General features: G+C 37.7%; 1 protein-coding gene across 1 annotated transcript in view; it reads right to left on the minus strand.

Annotated features, from left to right (window-relative positions):
* The window catches only part of GRAMD2B (GRAM domain containing 2B), an 18,061-nt gene extending 3,564 nt beyond the window's left edge, over positions 1-14,497 (minus strand). The window contains exons 1-13 of the mRNA XM_010174700.2: positions 14,491-14,497; positions 14,084-14,192; positions 12,310-12,432; positions 10,524-10,611; positions 10,141-10,207; positions 9,253-9,356; positions 5,301-5,396; positions 4,180-4,251; positions 3,978-4,058; positions 3,159-3,270; positions 1,322-1,444; positions 1,049-1,136; positions 523-624 (exon numbers count right to left, since the gene is read on the minus strand). Of these exons, the coding sequence (XP_010173002.2) occupies positions 523-624; positions 1,049-1,136; positions 1,322-1,444; positions 3,159-3,270; positions 3,978-4,058; positions 4,180-4,251; positions 5,301-5,396; positions 9,253-9,356; positions 10,141-10,207; positions 10,524-10,611; positions 12,310-12,432; positions 14,084-14,192; positions 14,491-14,497 (1,172 nt within the window). The remainder of the gene's footprint in view (positions 1-522; positions 625-1,048; positions 1,137-1,321; positions 1,445-3,158; positions 3,271-3,977; positions 4,059-4,179; positions 4,252-5,300; positions 5,397-9,252; positions 9,357-10,140; positions 10,208-10,523; positions 10,612-12,309; positions 12,433-14,083; positions 14,193-14,490) is intronic.
* Positions 14,498-22,164: the final 7,667 nt, after the last annotated feature.

Consider the following 22,164-nt stretch of genomic DNA (forward strand, 5'->3'; position numbering starts at 1 on the left):
CCTTCCCTTGGTGTGTTCTTTTTTTTCTGGTTTGTTTGTTTGGTTTGGTTTTGTGGTGTGGGTTTTCTTGGTTTTATTTCATTTTAGCAAGATAGGATATGAGTTTCTAAAGAGGACACAGCCAGGCCAAAGCTTTAGAAGCAAGTCAGATGTATTAGCCCAAAGATTATGATGTACCTTCTGTCATTTTAGGCTAATCAAATGACATTAAGACTGAAGACAGAAGTTATAGCTTTTCCACAGAATTATTGTTCTGGAAAGGAACTGCTCACTTCAGCAATTTACACTTAAGTTACTCACAGCTATCTGAAACATTCTCAATGCAGTAGTACACCATATCACCTTTGTACTAAAAGTCTTAAACAGAAAGCTGTGAGATGAGGCTAGTACAGATACAAGAACTACAGGGCACTAAATTATCACAGGGAATTACAGTATCACAGTGTTTTCTGAAGAAAACAAGTATGATGGGTACTGGAAAAATGTTTTAAAACCCAAAAAATTTAACGGACTGTATCTTACTCCTTAATATGTGAATCAAAGGATGTCATGGAAATAAGACGTTCCTCCAGGACATTGATTTTATATCTCATGTAGAAGGTAGAAAATATTAATACACAAACACTGTAAAAGAAAAAAGGTACATCAGTTAATGGAAACTTCAGAGATACCTGACAAACTTAACATTAAAAGCCATTTAAATTGTTAATTGTACATGTTGAATAATAAAGGTATCATTCTCAGAAACACCTCAGGAATACCTATCAGTGGCATTCAGACAGTCATGAAAATCTCAGCCTTGAGTATGGCTTTGCTAAGTGACATGTAAAATGAACTTGCAAGTAGTTAAACTCTTTTGACAGTTCCTGAACCAAAAGACACTTTGCTTTCAAAAGCAAAAGGTCTGTTAAGTAAGCCCGCCCCAGCATTTCTACTTCTGAGAAGTATAAAGGTCACAATTCTCAATAATTTCCTTTTTTCAAGTGAAGCTTAGATTATATTAAACTAAGTAAACATAAGAAAATCTTGCTATCAACTGCTAACTTACAGAACTGCGTAAAATATAAGTACATGGTTCAGAGATAAGAGCTTCTGGGACTTCATTTTGTGGAAGAACCTGAAGGCTTCAGAATGGCCTGTGAGAAAAAGAACCAAGAGTTACTTTGATTAAAGCAGAACACAGAACACAAATGGTGTTTTGAAGCATGCAACAGATAATACAAACAGAGGCATAAGAGATCTTCCAAATTATGTGAACTGACTTAACTATGCAAACTTATTTCAACTAACTCCAGATGAAGATTTGCCCTTGATTCCGTACCATTTCGAGGACTGTTTTGGGCTTTTCCGTCAGGTCCGTGTTTACTGTGTGCATCTGAATGGACAGACTTTGCCTCAGTCTTGGAAACTTTCAAGTGAGTCTGTGTCTCAACAACATGGTAATCTGTCAAAAGCAGCATTTTTAATAAAGCTGAAATATGAAGTCAAAGAAAGCTATTGGTAGCTTAACATAGTCAGGGAGTAGGGGAAGAGGAGGATTTCAAATGTGCATTTCTGGATTTGGATAGAAAGCAGCAGTTGGTTTAGTAACCTTAAAATAGTTTGTGTAGTAATTCCACATAATCACTAAAATATAAGGAAGAACCTGGACTGGAAGAGAATGAGGTATACTGCATTTACATTGCCAGATCCTTTGAAATATAGCAACCTGTGCAAACTTTGAAGGTTATCACTCAGTTTCCAGTTGGATTATACAGACACACTAGTCATCTCTGAAAAGGACTGAATATGCTAGAGTAATGATTCCAAATGACATTAATAGCAACATCAAATGGAGATATTGCATTGTTACTTTAAAAAGGAGATTATAGCTCTCTTTCCTGACTGTTCATAAAATGCAGGTGATGTCTTGAAAGAGTTGGGAAAATCCAGTTACACTCATGCTTTTGTTTGTGCTTTACTTGCAGATCCTGGACTGCTCACAAGGAACAAAATCAGAAGTGACAGGTGAGTTCCCCCCCCAAACCTCAATTCCTTTTTCTAGGGTGATTCTTTAACTGGATATTGTTTTTCAATTGTGGAAAAGGAAAATCGAAAGGTCTGAAGTAGTTATTAGCTGTAAGAAAATAAAACAGCAGGTTAAATTTTTATTCAGAAGCATTCATGTGGCAAGTGATGACACCACAATTTAGTTACTGCTTCACAAACACTACCAAACAATTAAAAGTACACACCCAGTAAATAGCAAAGACCAATGAAACCAAATAGCCCCAAATCATGCCACTGAACAAAAGACACATAGGAAAAAAGACTTAATTAAAAATAACATGACAGAAAACTGAATTTCATTTACGGTAAAAGTTTCTTATTATACAAATTCTTTTATAGTCAAGATGGAACCTGGAGCAGTAACAATATAACAACACATTAATATGTTAATACATATTAATTGTACAGCAGAATACTGCCCTAGGTTTTGCTAATAACATTCAGCACCTGCTACATAAACCAAGTTCTGCTGTACTTATGAGCTTAATATGCAGTGAGTTTCTGCATAGCATTTCTGCTAGTCAGGTGAAGAACTCGATGCATATAAGACTACAAACAGCAGTGTTAAGAAAGAACAACTTTGTACAGTATCTTCAAGTGTCTTAGCTGTAAATAAAATCAGGGTTTAAACTACAATACCACAAAAACACATGACAAAAACAACTTTTGATGACCAAAAGCCACCACAGTATGGAACATTATTTGTCTAGATTAGAAGAAGTGACAGTATCACTTGAACTACTTTAGAATAGGGGGGTTTGTTTGCTTGTTTGTTTGGGGTTTTTTTTAAAGGAGGAACATCTTCTACATTGTTATCCCTGCTAGCATAACTGATGAGGCATGTGGGGAACAGATAGTACATGGATAAGCAGCTGGAGGCCATAGTGACAAATCAGATCTGCTGCTGACAAAGTCATTGCCTGAGTCAGGACTGCAAAGGGATATAATAATGGAAACACAGCTATTGTGGCTTTGAGGAAGACCTTAAAAAACCCACGTATTTCTCCAGGACTGTGGAGAATGTAGACTCCACATCAGAAGGGGATTACAGAACCAAAAATGAGAGCTAAGCCATTTTTATTTTCTTGGGGCTCCACAATCCCACTCACCTTGGAAGCATTCCAGCTCTGGGGTCTGTGAGCCTGTGCTGCTGGACTCTTCCATGTCTTGTCTTCGCTGCTGCACTATTCCATCCAGATCAGAATAGTCTTCATTGAAATCCTGAGGGGGAGAAAGAGTCACAAGAAACCTCAGCCCTGTTCTAGATCTGAACAACTTTACTTCCTCTGACCTCCCTCTAGAAACTGAACCAACAACTACAGTTTTAAAACTGCTTAACCAGGAACAATCTGATATCAAGATGTTGAGATTAAGTTAGCAAAACAAGCCCTGCATGATCAACAGAACTCAAGCCTCATCCCCTGCCTTCATTTAACTGAAGAGACTAAGTCTGTGTGCAACAAAAAGAGACTATTAAGTTAGACAAACCAAGAAGTCCAGGACAGACATTACTAGAATTAGGCTCTGATCATTACATGTGGCTACACAGCTCTTTCAGATGTCTGAACTGCCTCACAGAGGAAGGACTGCAACTACAAACACTTCAAAAACTGTTCATGGCAGAGGAAGAAGCAACTTTAAGTAAGTACAGAGCACTGTGAAACCTGACTGCTAAAGAGAGATATGTAGAGCATACAGACCTTGCAATACATCCACAGCATATGTATGTATATATACTTCATGTGATCAGATCAAATTACATCTATGCCAATCACTGCCACTGCTTCCTAATGTTAAAAAACTCATGGAAGTTTTAGAAACAGATCTCAAGGTTTCCTTCAGTTTCTTTTCTTCCTTTTTTCAGACACTGTAAGTAGTACTTGCAACAAAAGGTATGCATTGAAAGAACAAACATCCAAGCCATTTACCAAGGGCAGAGTTGTAGGATGATCAGCCCTGAAGCTGTTTTCTGCAGAAGAGGGATTTGGACTGTTGCCCACGCTTATATCCTGAAAAAAGGCAGCAGTGTTAACAAGGAACACACTCAGAAACTACCCAGCATTTGAAAGCAGGAAAGCATTAATAATGAACACAAACCTACATATAATTTTCATTCCCATTAGTACTTACCTCAAGGTGCCTACAGATAGATTTCAATAGCTTGTAGGTGGTATCTCTGGAGAGTAAGGAGACAAACATGTACTGAAAAAGAGAAGTTCCAAAACTGTTTGAGAAAAAGCATACAGTACAAACTTCCTTTTTTATAAATAAAACTGATAGGTGGTTTTGCTGATCAAGTAACTGTTTTCAAGAACTATCATATAGCAGGAAAAAACTCCACTCCTTCTAAGCCTAAGACCTGAGGTTAATCATAAGGAACATGGATCATGCACATAAAAGCTACCATGTTCTGCTGCAGGAACCAGAACATAGTCCAGATCTGGTCCAGATCTGTTTCTTTTTTTTTTTTAAAAAAAAAAAAAGACTTTGCATACTATGTTTTACCTACTCCTTAAAAAAACCCCCAATCCAATCCAATCCAATCCAATCCACAACTTGTTTTTTTTGTTGTTTTTTTTTTTTTGTACAGTCTCCTGCATCCACAAAGTATTTGTGCAGTGAAAATGGGCTGGTTCTAAAGCTGCTCTTAAGAAAGTAACATTTTCTACTGATTGATGCAATTATTCCTGAGTATCACTGTAAGTGATTGTATTTTGTGCATCTAAGGTACTGCTGATCAGGTAAAAGTAAATGAAAGACTGATGTTAGAGCTGCCAACAAGGCAGGTAACAATCTCTGCATGCACTTCATGACCCAGTTGTTTCAGTTCCCCCAGTGCTACTACACAGTCATCTTGGAGAATGGGGAATGACAGATTACAGAGCACAGGTGGCAACCAAAGATTCAGTTTCTTATTTTCTTAACAAGTTCTATATAGCTTTGTTTACTGAAGATACAAAGAAAAAAAGAGAAGGAGTTAGCAAGAGGAATAAAAATGGTCCTTGCCTGTTACAAGACAAGAGACAGAAGAAGCTATAATCATCCCCTAAGATCCTTCAGGGTCCCAAGTCTAAATGCCCACATGCGACCAATTCCTATAGCTGTTTAAATGGCCTCTTGGCACCTTCAGGAATCCCTCATATTACTGCCAATAAGTAGGAAGAAAACAAAAAGTAAAAAAAAGTAAAAAAAAAAAAAATTAAAAAGAAAGCAGGCAGAGTGCAATAGTTTTGCCCTCCACCAGTACTTACCCTATCTGTGACTGTTGCTATGATCAGAGCATTTGGCACAAGAAGGGCAGTTTTGGTTTTCTTCAAAAGTGTCACTGAGAGCACAGGTATACTAATCTGAAACAAAATCAATGTAGTGTTAGAGTCCCAAAACGTGCATACAAATCTCTATGTTCTTTCATAGCCTACCTACCATAGCCAGACCTTCAACATTCTTCACTTAAAAGATTTCTCCACTACATCCCTGATTAATAATATTACATATAGAACAGGCATGGTTTCAGATAATTACTATTTCTTAACTATTTTTACTTCTGTTTTTATCAGATGCCAATCCAAGCTTTTCTTTGTTTTCCTTTCCTGATCCCTTCTGGCTCTTAGAAGACTACAGACTTAGTTCACAGTAGACCTGCAGAACAAACCAGTCTTAAAGCGAGGCTCCACTGTTTAGTAAAAAAACATTTCAAAACATATCAGACAAGTCAGGCTTGTTGAAGAATGAACGTAAAAGGCTTCTCACTACTTAGAGATTCTTTAGTCTGCAACAAGCAGCTGAGTAAACAGCTTGTCCTCCAGTAATGTTGAAAGATCCAATATGCACACATCCACCCACTTACTTAAACTGATTCCTGTGTATGCCATCCAGACTGTCTACATTAACACTGAAAAGTTCTCAGTTTTATTTCCTGCTTTGTGTGTACATCCAACCCTATTAGCTTAATGCCTGCTAAGTTTCAGAGTATTTAGCTTCAGATATTCTGAATGGGCTTTTCCTGTAAACCCCATTTTACAAAGGACCAAATACCTGGTTTGACTTTCAGTTGAAAAGCCTAGAGCTTAGCAAGTGAGGCAAATACAGTAATCCTGGATATACATGATTAGGATACAGTTCCTGTTAAAAATTTCTTTCACACACACTGTCAAAACTACCTGAGAAATTTGGAAGCAAGATTAAAAGTGTCCAAAGATTGTTCAACAAGGGATCATAGCACTGAATTAAAAACATGTCAGAGCAGAAGAAGAGTGAAGTTACTCTATGCACAGCTTAATAAAACCTCGACAAGTTTTGTTCAGAACAGCAACACAAAGTCATGAAATGAAAAATTGTTCCGTGTAACAAAATGTATTCCTGTACATTAGCTCGGGTGCAAGATTGCCAGCCACTGTTTAAGCATGGCTAGTCAAGTATCTACTTGTCATCTAAGGACTAGAAACTTGCTCTTTAGTCAGAACTTAGTTTTGTTAAAGAAGTGTGCTAGCAGAAAAAACCCAAACCAATTCAATGCATATAATTTTAATTAGTCTTAGTCCCAGGCCTGGGTCTAAGAATCTGAAAATCTGTTCATCATTTGTCCTATTGATTTTTTAACATGCCAGCTCTATTTGTCCTTCTTCAGAAGCCATGTGTTTTGAAAATGGTTAACTAAATAGGTCCTCCACTATACCTTTTCTTCTTAAACTGAATATTGTATTTTTCCACAAAGTTTTTGCAACACTTTTCACAATAGCTTTTTTCTGGGAGCGAGGAGAAAGGAGCAGCTATGATGTGTGTTTGATGGGAAAAACCCAGAATCTTCAGGTAGTCAGAACAGAATCTGCATTACTTTAAAAAAAAAAAAAAAAAAAAAAAAAAGAAAGAACAAAACCATACCAGAAGATTTTTCAGCAGAAATCCTGCTAGTAATAGTAATGAAAAAAATCCCAGCTTAGAAGTCTTCTAATTGGGTCAGTTCACCTCAAAGAACCTTAAATCAGAGATGTTAATGGCATTCTACTGCATGCTATTTTAATGGATAACATTACTGTAATCAAGACTAAAGTGTACTTAAGTGGGATTAAGTACTTGCTTACTGTATTGTTATCCTAGCATTAGATTAAAATTGTAAAATCACTGCAAAGTACTTTATTTCTATCTGGATTAATTATTATTTTGGGAAATAAGGTTTACCTGCCAGCAACTTGGAAAGCAACTAAAATGCATAACATAATGCTTAGCTCCAGGAAAGACTCAAGGCCAACATATATACCCAAAACCGAACTACCTGGTAAGACAGTGATGTCTTGTAAAGCCTATTCAGTTCTGCAGAAGCAATCTCTTCTTTTTGAAATGCACAGTGTTTACACTGCAGATTCAAACAGACATTTTGTGTCTTGGAAACTTTGTCAGTGTATCTGACTAAGAAGGTTCCTCTTCCTGTCAGGCTTGATTTCTTCCTCTCCCTCGCATTACATTATTTTTAATTATATCCCTGATTTTCCTGGTCTTCTTTTTTTATGATATTCCTAAAAGCTTGTGCCTGCTGAATGTGACTGAACAAAGCTTTAAATGTGTGTTGCAAGGGTAGGGGAAGACAGCTGGAAGTAAATGATCAGGCTCATCCCCTTCATTTTTCATTTTCCCTGCAATGTTTTCTGAAAACAATGACCCAGAATTGAATAATCTGGACTATCACTATAGCCACCTTTACAAATACTGTCCACTCTGACATATCTTGTAATATGTTTTCCCTTTCTATTGTATACATAAATACGTATATATTTCTGCATTTAAAGCCCTGTTGACACAACAGCATTTCTTAGTACTCCATCATTATCATTCTGCATCTTTTTTTCCATGTCTTTCTAGCCTTATGGTAGACTTCTAGTAGGTTTTTGTACACATTTAGCTTATCTTGAATTCACAGAACTATCCCACAGTTTGATTAGTCACATTTGTTTGTGATGAACATGAGATTGCTAGTACAGCAGCTTCAATTTTAATAAATCTAATTGTCAAGATAGCTGTTAGTAATTATGAATGACAGTATTTCCTTGTCTGTGCCATATGGCTTTCACCAACATACACACCATCTGTATTAACCTACTGCCTATGACTAATAGAATTCATTAACTAGGAATTAACAATAATTCAGTTTCTAGGGCCAAGAAGTAAAACACGATAAACCCATAAAGTCGCTATGAACAATGTGTTGTTCATAACTTTAAGCATTCTTTAAATCTATTCCACCTTGTTAAAAGCCTTTTCAAAAACAGATCAAAATGCCTGACAGCACAGAATGGAGATGCTGTCACCTTCTAAACTGGTTTCAGCACCCAGTTCACTGAAAAAGGGTTTGGATCTAACCAGGAACTTTGTTCATGGAAGCACCTGAGAAAGAAGCCAAAGAAATTCTTGCAGCAAATTGAGTTGCTTCCCAAAAGAAGCCCAAAAACAAAGCAGAGTTTATATAAAAACAAACAAAAAAAACCCACTCCAAAAGCTCCAAATCAACAGAACCAGAACACAAATATTTTTAGAAAGGCTTTATTTTCATCTGCATGCATTCATTCACCACAGGGGGCCCAAGCCTTAGATAGGTCATATCTGCACAGAGAAAGAGTAAATTATAATCTTGGAAATTAGGATCTTCCCTACTGTTCATGTCCCATTTCTGCTCTTCATACCAGGCTCACACGTAGAAACTTGTTTTTCTTTCCCCATTCTCTGTTTACACAGAACAAAAGGAGTGCTAGAAGAATCCCTCAATGACTTTGCCACTCAACGCAGACGCTAGGTTTAGTTCTTCCTCTTTATTTGTCTTAATATGCTTGATCCTTCTCTCCAGTTCCCCAACTACAGTCTTGTAGTCCTTACACTTTTCAGCCTTCCTACCTCCTCTTCCTTCTCCTCTTTTCCATACTTCCCCCAAGAGAGACGTTTTTGTACAGTTTGTGCTACATGGGTTTGGCAATGACCTCACATCTGCACTGTCAGATCCTTTCCTTTCACCTACTTTTTTCAGACAGAAAGTCCTTAAGAGACTTTCTTTAATAATAGTGATCCATAACTAGAGTGACTTTTGGGTATTGCTTCTGAATGGTGACTGTATTTAATAATACTTAGAAGTATTAGTGCATAATAATGTGAACTTCTGGTGATGAATAAATTATTAAGGAATAGCATTAGTGTTCTGTACATAAAGATTTTACTAACCTTAGTGTCTTTACCAAAAACCTTGGAATGAAAACAAATCCAGTTTTCGGAAAGGAATAACTTTCCTTGGTACAGAATTTCTTTCTGCAGAGCACAGGTAAAACCTGAAATAAAAAGATACTCTATAATCTTTAAGGTAACCACAACCCAAGGCCACTGTTACCAGTTTGGCTTTTGTTTTGCTCTCAGAAGCCAAGAATTCTCCCTGAGAGAGTACCACCTAGCTTCCTATGAACTTTCTGACTAGCTTTCAGGTAACTATTATGTAAATGTAAAGAGCTTAATGAAATGTTTTAGCTTTAAATCTGGACTAGATGACCAACAGAGATACACCACACGTAAAGTAACACTGCTTTTACTTCACAGCCATTGAGTAAACCACTTCTCACTCAGGAACCACTTTGCTTATACTCCTTTCAAGAAACATTTGGTACATATCTATGCAGAGATCAATCAATTCTTGTAACTGCCACAGAGAACAGTAGAAACTTTCAACATTTTAGGTCCTTCTCCTACCACTGTTTTTAAATCTCAAAGCATCATCAACAGCAAAAACTCAAACTAGTTTCAGGACCAGTACTACCTCCATTATGTAGCTCCTTTAGTAAGGAAGCTTCAGTACCAAAAATATGTTGAACTGGGTTATTCTGCTAAGAAGTGCAAAGTGGGCTACAGTTCCCAAAGATGCTGAGCGTCTGAAGATTTAAGTTTTGCAAGGTAACAACAGAAACACCCACTGCATGCAGATGAAGGCCTTGTAGCTCTAGGCAGCTGGAGTTTAACGTTTTTAAAATGTAGGTAGTCCCTCCTGTACATAACCACAAGATTGGTGGGTATTGACATTATCTTAGACCCACAGCCAGCAAAGACAAGGAGGTTAATACTTACTTTGTTTCAGTGGCTCATCAATGGGAACATCTAGAAACAGCTTATGAAAGTGTGCATTTGCCTTCAGCTAAAAAACAAAAAGCCCCACACTCAGAGACACATACCTTATTAGAAATTCTTACAATCAAGTGACCCATTCCACTTCCTGTCCTCCCAATACCTTCTCATTTTGCCCACTTATTTTACAATAAATCCTCATTTTTGCTATGTGGCTATTAAGTCTGTATCCTGCTTAACTCAGACTCTAATACACTGATGAAAAAGGCATCTATGCCCTTATACAACCATGAATTATAATAATGTTAAACAAGAGGGCTCTCATAGTAGTTAATGTATTTAGTCTTACTATATATATAAACAAACAAGGTCATCCTCTGCCCTACCTGATTTGAGGCACGCTTTTTCCTTTCAATCTTGGAGTCACTCTTGATATCCCTTGTCAGGAGTGGACTATCTGTGCTGCCCTTTGTCCTGAAGATTAAAAAAGGCATTCCATATAAGCTTGGCCTCAGTTCATTAGGGGTAAGTTATCAACAGGCTGTGGTTTTCCATGTAACATATTAATCTTTTAATAATTATTATCTGATTCATCAAGGATCATGTAGCAATAGAAAGGAGTATATCTTATTCTTAAACCATGACAGCCCTCACTGAAGGTCTTTTAATTTAGAAGGAATATTCTCACTCACTCATTGTAAGGAAGTAAAAAAAAAGTTCAAGAAGTCTTTATAACTTAATGAATTATTACTGTGCTTATCTCTACACTGATTTATTTCTGGGCATGATGTGAAATACTAACACTAAGCATGTTACTATTGCAACATAAAGAAAGATAAAACTTAGTAGCTGAGAGTGCAAGGTAGTGTACTGAAAGCTATGAACTTACTCTACAAAATGTGAGATCATTTGGAAAGTGCAACAGAGAAGAAACATGGGTGCACAAGTCAGAGGATGGCTGTGAACTGTGTAATGTAGCGTAATTAAATCACTGAGATAGACAGCAATCCTATCTAGACGGCCTGAAGAACATGTGCTAAATGGGGAAAGAAAGGTGCTACAAAAGTATCCACTAGTGCACCTTATCCTGCACAATAGTATTCTTCCCTAAAATTTAGAGGTTCAGGATTTCCAGTAAAAACTGTGAGGGTGACAGGAAGAGAACCCCCAGGTGTCATGGAGATAAAGCTGGATTTAGAAAAGAGATTGTTCAGCGGGACTGATTTAGAAAGCAGGGAGACTGTCTGCATATCTCAGGTGGTATCTCACAGAATAAATCTCTAAATACATCTGTACACGTACTTGTGTGTCTACCTGAAGTACAACTCAAACTGAAATGAACAGTGAGCCTTACAAAAAACTTATGCTAACCTGTGACCAGCACACAGTCAATCACATTGTATCTGACAGGTTAAGACTGGAAAGAGGGTTTGGAGGGAAAAGAAAAAAACCCAAAAACCAAAAAAGTAATCACATATTTCTTCAAATACCTTCTCCTCAAAGATGCTTCAGAAAATTAAGTGATGTTTTTTACATATCTGCCTTGTGACCAAAACCACAGTGCCAGGTCGACTGCTAACTTCTGGATTAGCTGCTCAGTTGACAAAGTGAAAGGGATATAAAATTTGTATTCAAGCCCCCCAAGTGGGATTTTAGTGTTATTTAATTTTCTTTTAGAAGATTTTCAAATGCATTCCAGTTCTCCAACAAGGGGAGAATGACTGCTTCTGCAGAGCCATTACAATATTCTGATGCAATATACAGCACAGAATCCAAAATTAAAACTTTTGTCATAGCTTTACCATGGACAATCAATATTCCAGCATGAAAGTGTTCTGGCAACAGCTCAGGACTCAAATTGCAGCTGAGTTTGACTGCCTGACAAATTGACTGTGATAGGGATCTAACTAGCAATGGCACCAAACAGAGCAATGTATTTTTTTCTAGAACAGGGAAGCTAAGACAGCTGAATGTCTAAATTCACACTATTGTGACTGCTTGTGGTGGGTAACAGAGTAAACCCTGGAAGGTGGTTCTGATTCCTGTTTATTTGCATAGCGTGCAACCCAAGGGTTGTCTGACAAATCTTGCTATTCAGTGTAGTTTCCTGAATGGGCTATAAACATTCCGAAAATCTGACTGGAAGAAAATTTACAGCATTTCTGACATTACCTAGCAACATCAATTTTCTTCCGGTCATCAAAATATTCCATTTCACTGGTAGGGGTCTGCAGCAACACATTAGGCGATTTTCCTGCCTTTCTTTTTTCATCTGTTCCATTTTCTCCATCTGAACTGCAGAGAGGAAAAAAAAAAAAGAGAGAGAGTTAGACATGTGTATTGCAGGATTCACACCAATGTCAAATGCCACTGCAACATACTGATACATATTTAATAGCAAAATTATGATGTATCTTTTATATTAAGGTCCTGAAAAGTCTTCATCTACTGCCTTTACTGCCTTGACAATATTATACATTTGAACAGTATTCTGAGCTCCAGTATTGGAATTTCAGCAACGAAGAGAGGAAAACTGCAATGCTGCCATGGCTATTTCAGTGCTCATAAAATTCGCAGCTCTAGCTTCCAGTCCAAAGAGAATGTCTCATTTAGGAAAAATGCATTCCATGTTCAGTACTCAGACCCAATGACTAATGGAAATTAATTTAATTGGCAAGTTGGGAGAAAAACATCCTGCATGACAGTACCTCGTGCTTAGCAGATTGTGTCTCAATCTTGCAAGAAGAAGCTAAGTCCTATTTTGCCTTTCACTTTCCTCTTCTGTGAAAGATCATCTGCAGGATTTTCACAATAAAGTATCCTCTCAAAGTATCAAAAGTGCTGGTTTTATTTCACAAAAGAAGCGCATGCCACTGCCTGAAAAATATATATTAAGAAACTAGAGTCTGAGGACTAAGAGATGTGCCAGGAGAGACTTTCCATGACTTTCTTTTTTGTAATTTTCTAAAAAAAAGTTAACTCAGAAAAAACAGAGATAAAAGCTGTCATTAACAGCAAGGTCTGAAGAATGACAATACTTTAAAATAAGACATGACAAATACACACACACACACACACACACACACCCCCTCCTTTGGAAGACTAAAGCATCAGAAAGACTACAGGATGCTCTCAGCATTAACAAAAGCCAACCTCTGCTGCCCATTAATTTAATGCCTGGCCTGAATGACCCCCTTTACAGAAGCTTCCCATTATAATGTTTAATTTCTGCAATTTTACAGCAACAACAGCCACTGCCATCATGTGAGGGCATACTGACAATAAACAGTTTATTTTCCTACTAAAACAGAAGTTTTGCTGACAGAGGTTCCCAGACTAATTTAACCTCCATTTTCTTCTAGGAAGGGCATAAAAGGATCCATTGCTTTGATTACACTTTGGTGAATAAGATGCGAAGATACATCTCACAAAATCTTAATTGAGATCTAATGAGGAGGTAGCCTACCTTGCAGCTAAACTAGATCTTATGTCGCAGGACAAAAGCCATGGAGTTTTGCCATGGTGCTGAGACTTGTTCTACATTTATGTAGAGCATTCCTCTCTAATCCTTCCTCAACCCTTAGCACCCCCCACCACAGGGGCACTGAATTTATCCTTCCCAAGTCACACTTTGAGTATACTTGAAAGGGTTACAGCACTAATAAAGTCAATGAGGAATATTGCTTCACTCTTGGATCAGCCCTGCTTGACCACAAGGCACCAGCTTTTATTTTTGGCCAATATAAACTAGAATTAAATGGGCAATTCAAGAGATTTAAGCGGAACCCAATCTTTTGCCTGAAAAACCCTAATAAGCAGTTTTATGGTGTTTGAGATTTTAAGCAGGGAGATAACTGTCAACCCAAGGTGCTCCCTGCAAGCATAGAGGAGCTTGTATTCCAAAAGTCTGCAAATCCTGCAAATGTCTTAGTCACAGTCTTGCTACCTGTTATTTTTCTGTTCCCCAAATTCTTGGGCTTCAAGGGAGGCCAGAGAATACCAGACACGAATGGGATGAGGAACAGGGAAGGCAATATTGTCAAGTTCAGTCACACCTGCATTTCAAAAGAGCAGTGCAGCATGGAAGCTCCCAAGTAAGACTATACAACACAGCAGTATTTTTAAGGTGTAGCTGCTTGAGCCTAGAGCCTGGTTGGTGTCTATCATTGCCTTTGGCAGCCTCCTATTCTTATACAGTAATGCTATCGACTGATCAAAGCAGCCTGTATCACACCCACACTTCTGTACTACAAATTTGTCTCAGAAATACCTATAAACACAGGTTTTAGTGTTCACTTCCACCTGCCAGCACAGTTAGATGTTCTGTTGCTCTTAAATACTTTATTTACTTACCACTCATATTCCCTTTCCCTCACCCATTAATTAATACCTACTTCACAGTTAAACCTATGAGCCTGTTCTATCCTGTCTTCCCTACTAACCACTACTAACCCCAAACCTCTACAATGTGAACTCACTCGCTCTAGCTGCTTTCAGATGGCGGAGAGTTAGGGCATCTCAGCACACTAACCCTGCTGACTGTTGTATGTAGAAATGCTGAGCTATCTCATGCCAGCCTGGTCACCTCTCCAGGATCAACTTCTGCAGCTGAGAACAGGGAGAATGTACCCAAACACTTCAACAATTTCCCCCAAAACGTCTCAGGCATGAGGAGATTCACCCGTGGAACATATGCCACTGACAGGAGTGTATTCTTACTGGATGATACGGTCTTGCCATGTCTATCTTTCACCCTACCTCCATAAGCCACCGTCACATAATGAAAAACTACATAAGGATTTGTCCTTATCCTTCAGCTAACTATAGCTCCACACAGCAGCTAAGTCCCTAGCAGGTGTCTTTAAAGTACCAGAAGAATCTTAGCAGACCTTCTGCAGAAGGAAAGATCACAGGTATGACCTAAAAGCAGTACAATCTTGTTCATCAAGTCACATGCAAATTAAAATACTCCTTACATTTTCATGTGTGAGTCAGGATTAATAAATGCTTTGTAAAAAGAGCACAAAAAATAGATTACGTGCACTCAAGAAACAAAGTGATGCTCACTATAACTATTAGCAGTAGTTGCATATAAGTAAGTGAACTGTATTTGCAAATATCAGGGCAAAGTGATATCAGGACTTTGTTGATATGAAAACATTTTTCAAATTGAACATATATTCTGTACCAAGCTTATTTAAAATAACAGCTAAAATAAAAAATAAAAGTTGCCTCTAGTTTCCAAATAAAGAACAGTTGTCACAGGAAGTATCTTCAAAGCCAAGGCCTGCGCATACTATGGGATCATATCTTGTATCTAAGCCAGTTAAAATAAACATTAGTTGCAAGCACTGTAACTAAACTTTTTGCAATAAATGTTTCTTTTCCTTTTTTAAATATACACCAATAACTGAACAGTCATTTAAGATTAAATCACAGAAAGGGGAAAGTGTTATGAAACACATTAACCAAGGAAGGGGACTAAGTTTCATTCTAATGATGTTCAGAAGTATATTATTTGTCAATGTATTTTAAAGTCAGAGGAACTTAATCTCTTCTGATCCGAATGGTTTCTGTGAAACAAAAACTGTCACACTCAGGTGTATCAAGTTCCTCATACTGCAGAGAGTTTTCTGAACTTCAAAAAGTTTTCTTGTTTGGCGCTAATCTTGCCCAGGACCTGAAAAACTCAGACTTCCTGTGAAAATTATGCTGTGTCACATAATGAGGATTTTCCAAGAGGAAAAAAAATTAAGGACAGTAATCAAAAATATAAACTTTTTCCCTGTTTCATTCAAAACTAGTTTGAATAAGAAACACTGAACAGAAATAACATGAGAGATGTGCTAACAGGCCACAGCTTGGAAAGTGAGCCTTAAAGAACCACCACTATCTCTGACAACTCCAATACAGTCTTATCAGATGTGAACAATTCTCAGGCACATGTAAGAGACAGCAAAGACTCCAGAAACTGTACAGTGGTTACTGTCTCTAACTCCCCACAACCACACAAACCTTTCTACAAAGGTTCCTCAGATCCACCCCAAAGGACTTCCATGCTACTTGGTCTGCATGATAACAGATCTGAAAAGTTCAGCAGCCACAAAAAGTTGCGACAAACCAGCTCCCCAGTTCACAAGCTGCAGATCAGTTACACAGGAGGAAAAAGGCATCTTGAATAACTAGAGACCTTAGCTACAACTTCAACTGTTTGCAAAACTGCAGCCAAACCAATATTTCCCTAGGGTTTAACATGAGTCAGCGCTGCTGCAACATTCTCTGTGTGCATGGAGCATACATACCGGATCATCCTGTTACCTTAGAAGCCCTGTTATCCTGCTTTGTCTCTTTTATACAAAAAGGATTAATTTTGCAACAGCGGTTAGACTGCTGTATTATTGCAAATAATAAACCAAAAGAGTGTGGAGTAATTTGTCCCCTACTGTCCCCAACCATGCTTGGTACAATGTATGTGGAAATATCTGTCACAAATAAAAGGACATTCTGTATCTTTTTGTTCTGTTTGGTAGCTATTGGATTTACTGGGTAGCTGTTAGCAGACTGAAAAGGTTTGACAAAAGAATCAAAGTCGTGCAAAAGGCCCAAATACCATGAGATAGTGTTATTTAAGCTATTCTTACTCACAGATATGAGTCTATTCAGATAAAGGAACTGGTTATTCTTTCATAAACTAAAAGCCAAAGGGAGGGGCTCAAAACATTTCAGGATCTCAAAATCAAGATGACAGACTTTGACAGCCTTAAAAGCCGAGGAGATGGAGCAGGATGAAGAGATTTATCCAGGCAGCATCCAGGAGACACACAGGCAACATGCTTCAAGCAGAGACAACTGCAAGGGGGTGAGACGAAACGTGCTAACGCCTGAGAGGACAACCTGCTAAGCACGCTGCAGGCCAGAGGCCACCTCCTCAGCAGACTTTTCCTGACCTATCACATCCTGAAGGAGCAAACACCTTAACCTTCCTTTTGCTAGGCCTAAAGTCTTAGGTCTTAAATCTTTCAGAAGGTATGTCCTATCCTCTCACTAAACATCTTTTCTACGCTACATCAGTTTTAACAAAGTTTTTATGTATGTGTAATCAGAATCTGGACCGGTTTATCTGATGAGCTTGTTTTCATACCTTACAGAGTTGAATTATTTCACCCCTGAACTGAAGAAAATAACTTTTGCATTGTAAACTTTCCTGCTGTACTGTTCATAGCAGATGACAGTGGTGTCTCTACTGGATAACCTCGCAGGAGTGCTCAAGTTGAGGATTTAAATGTTGTCTATTTCTAAAAAGGCTGGTCACTCAGAGGCAAAACGCCTCCAACAGTTCTACAGTGCTCCAGTGTTATGTGGCACATGGCACTGTTTATGGGAGAAAATACATCCCCTAAAAAAAAAAAAAAAAGACTCAGAATAATGCTACAACCAAGTACCACCTTTACTGTGCAAATGGAAAGCCAAAAATTGACTATCATTGAGACAAACAGGCAGAAAATGAACTACAGCTACTCTGATCACAAAGAAGCAGGGAGTTGCTTAACAGCTGCTACAATAGATATTAAGGATGGCCATAATGTATGCATTTGGTATTTGTTAAAATTCCATACACTGCCTGCACTTAAGGCTGAAAAGCGAAGGAAGTAAAGCAGCTGATTCTGGAGTACAGCATTTCTTATATATTTTCTACAACAGATATACAGCTAGCAGATGTATTAATACCAAATATGGAGAGCTGCAACGCATTAATGATGGAGCCGAGATGTGAAACCCTGCATGAAGGAAAGGGTCAGTTTGTTAATATGAATAGGTATGAACCAGACTGAGATTTAAATACCTCAGGTTGTTCAAGGAGCAGGCTAATTCTCTTCTCATTAGATCACAGTCAAACACACCATAATGGAGGCAAAGTTATACAGATGCACATTAATTGAATATCATATGTATATGGATGGGCACACATGCATATACACCACATATTTCTCTATGGATTTCTAGGATGAAACAGGTCGGCAGGAATCTCAATGTCAGCTAGCATGGAAAGAAGAACCAATAAAATTGTTAAGACTTTTTAAAATGGTGAATCTTATTTTATATATCAAAGCAATTAACTTCAGAAACATTTGCTGTGTTCTATTTCACAGCTCTCTCTTGGACCATAACTGCTCACTTGTAAGTAGTTTTGTATGTCTGTCTTGCTGTATTTTTAGTAAAAGGATGAATGAAATTTTTGAGTTAACAGTGAACAGAAAACCTCCCAAAGCTGCTAGGGATTAGTGACTTAGAGGAAGTCATTTTTTTTTCCCTCAACTGAATTGACATTTCACTTAGTAACCAGATCAAGTTTCACACTAGCTTACCACTTGGACATCAGCAAGATCACTGTGACACCACAGACGTCACTAGCAAGTATGTAAATTCTCTGCTCTAAATACCATCTATTATTAACTGGCTGTATTCCCTGTCTAATCAAAACCAGACTGCTATCAAGTTCCATAGAAAAAAAAAAAAAAAAACCCACAGAAGAATTCCCCTGTGCTCTGAAACATGAGACACTATAACAAGATATTTTATTAAGTTAATATGAGAACAGGAACACAAGCCATTTAGCTCTCTTGTCTTTTCAAGAGTTTCCGTTTCAGATATCCACTTCAAAAAGCAAAAGCCCTCTTCTATCTATTTTCACTCAACCCCACAAGATTCCCATGATGCAGTTTTCATGGGAGTGTCATCAGGGCGACCAACAACTATTTATTTGAACATCGGCATGGCCAAATCCAGCAGACGACACAAATCTTTGACAGATACATTTCTGAGAAAAATGTGAAGCAAAAGACCTTAGGGGAGACACTCATTCACATGTAGTTTGGACTGGAGTATGTCTTCCTTTCATTCTCCAACTTGCTGGCAGCCTTTAGGGGGAAAGGTTTTCCTGTCTCTAGCCTACCTTATCTTCTATCCCAGAACAAGACAAGAAATGGGATCACAATTCCTACTGAAGAAGAAGCCAGTAGCTTTATATCAATCATATTTTTATCTTTAACTTTCAGAGGTAACAGCAAAAAGATAAAAGAAAGAAGAATTCCTGATCTATGACTTGTTAAGTGTGCAGAAAAGAGGGCAAAGGCACTTAATTGTCAGGTCTACCAACTGTTCTATAGCAAATTAAATAAAAAAGATAAATAATCTATAGACAATGCATGTCTTCAGTATGACTTCATAGGCATCTCTCAGTTAGATCTGCTCTGTAACTCAGGCAGAAACAACACAAATCTCTCTCTGGAACAACACAAGCACCTTTACAAATGAAGTGTGATCACCAGTGCATAAGCATAAAGGTTTGGCCTCATTACCTGAAGCTACATCTCTATATTCTGGAGGAAGAACTCCAGAATAACATACCTCCACATGACACAAGACTTGGCTGCCAGTTTTCCAGCATTAATTATGTTTCTGAAAAAAACTGAGTAGTTACATCAGACTGAATCAGGATTAAAAAAAAAAAAAAGGAAAAAAAAGCAGACACTAGCAATTACATTAACAGCTGCTATTAAGAATGTAGAACAGTAAGAAATGATAGTAGATGTTTGGAAACAGTCCTAAGAACACTTTTATTCCTTTCTCTGCTGCTTAAGAGTAGTTAAAAAATGAAGCTGTCACAAATCACTTGATCAGAAGCTTCTGTTATATGGAATTTTTAGAAATAATGACTTAATATGCTGCACAGAAATAATAACTCAGTATGCTGCGCACAAAGTGTTTTAATCAATGTACACATGAAAAAATAATTTTGATTCTTCAGTCAGGTTATACACAAAGAGAAAGATAGTTTGGTTTGATCAGGCATCAGCTTCTTTGAGAACTGGCATTGACAACAGATAACCCACAATCACTCATGAGATTTCTCTGTTTAAAAGGCAACACTAACTGAGCAGAGAAAATTTACAGTAGGCATTTCAAGGGATGCCTAAGTATGGTTTTTGTAGCTCCCCCGCAAGAACAGTGCAGAACAAGGCCTAATGCAAAACACTAACTGACATGAAAATAAGCACCTAATTATGTCCATCTACTCTGTTTTATCACAATTTCCATCAAGGACAGAAGTGAATTGAAGCGAAATCACTGTTGGAGGCTCACTGTTCAACAAGGGTCTGGCAATGTTGAATTTTCCATAGTTATCTTTGCAACCTATGATTTTTCTTACAGACCCATCTATATGTTCATGGAAAAGACTAGAATGATGCAGACAGTCCAATACAAAAGCTATTATTTCACAGTAGGAAACATTAGCTTCCAACAATGGGGCTAACTGACACCAATCACAATAGTGCCATTGACTGTGATGCTACATATGAGGAACCATTTTCCTTCCAAAGTCTTGGAAAAATATATTCTTACTAGAATCAGGGGTGACACATGGTGTCTCACCTACCAGTACTTAAGTCCATCACTGTAACAATCACCCCAGCATGAGACAGCACACTATACCATTTCACAAAGAGGAGACAAGGGCACTATCCAGTGGCCTAGCAGGGAGCAGTTACTTACGTCCTCCTGGAACCTCTCACTGACCCCTGCATTATGGAAAAACTGATATTTTAAATATTTGTTTACTGCTTTCTGGCAGGAAATAATAATCTCTGTAATTCTGCATAGCTCAGAGATCTTCTTCATAAAGCAATTAGCTTCTTTTCAAGGAAAAGTATAGAAACAGTGAAAGACAACTTGTCCTGACATATTCCTATTATCAGCAGATAAATTATTTGCTCTGTCATGACAATATTTGAAGAGATTTTTGCTGATCAGCCTAGCCGGATGCAGACAGGTCTTCATGAATTTTGGTTAAAATAAGTGCTACAAAAGAGGCTTGTAAAGATTGCTAGGCCAAACACAAGATCTCTCTGGCATAACAGTAACACAAGTGTAAAAAAGTTAACTGGAAAGGTTATATATGGACTTGGCAACGGCAATGTACAGAGCACGAAGATCACTAGTCCCAGCAGTGGTATCATTAGGTAGCACATCATTTCCAGCTACATGACTGCAACATTTATAGAGATGGTCGTAAGAAGACGATACTCTAATACTATGTTTATGCACCACCTGTCAAACACCAGCAACAAATCCTGATGCCCAAAGCTTATCTGTAGTATTACATTGCCTACCAAGCATTTCTCACAGACTACATATAACCAGTAAAGGTAGCACATTTGGGAGTATTTCAGGTTAGCCAATGCGGCACTTCGGTACAAAGAAAAGGCTGTTTAGATTCATGGTATACATTCACACATGGCACAATTATTTTAAAAACCTTCTTTTATAACTTAAGCTTGTATATACAGTGGACAGAGTAAGAATGACAGGAAAAAGGGAAAAAATAGGAACCATTAAAAAACATAATCATGAACAAATGGAGGTCATCCAGATTGGAAACCTCTTTTATGTAAGAGCTCAATTTTAAATGTTTCACTTTGCAGGCCTAATCTTCTTTTCAGATCACACATTACAACTTTCGCCATAAAAATAAGGAAGAACTACCAGGGAAGAATTAAAAAAATATGGTACTTAATACATCTTCATCCACTGAAAGTACAGAACACTAGTAACACAGGCATATGCCTACATCTTTTTCCCTTCACAAAAAACCAGCAGAAGTTTGGCTGCTGGAAAGAAGTTAACCTGTATCAAAGCTGAGATAAAACTCTGAATCAGTAATAAATAACGTCCTCTTTTTTCTCTGCATTTCGTATTTCTCTCAATTAAGAGATTTTCAGAAAAAAGGTTAGTGAGTTGTGATTACACACAAAGCAGTCAACTAATTGTCTTTGAACTTATCAACTGATAAACAGTTATTAGGAAACATCTGTTATGGCAGCATAACATGTCAGACAAATAAATCATAAAAATCACATTCTCTCTTTTCCCATAAGTACACAATCTATCTGTAAGCATTTTCCACTGCTTTCAGTAGCAAATTTTCCCCAGTATCTGCAATGTATTTTTGCTTTTATATATATACTT

Source organism: Antrostomus carolinensis, unplaced genomic scaffold (genome assembly GCF_000700745.2).
Source record: "Antrostomus carolinensis isolate BGI_N321 unplaced genomic scaffold, ASM70074v2 scaffold48218, whole genome shotgun sequence".
In the NCBI taxonomy this organism is placed as follows: domain Eukaryota; kingdom Metazoa; phylum Chordata; class Aves; order Caprimulgiformes; family Caprimulgidae; genus Antrostomus; species Antrostomus carolinensis.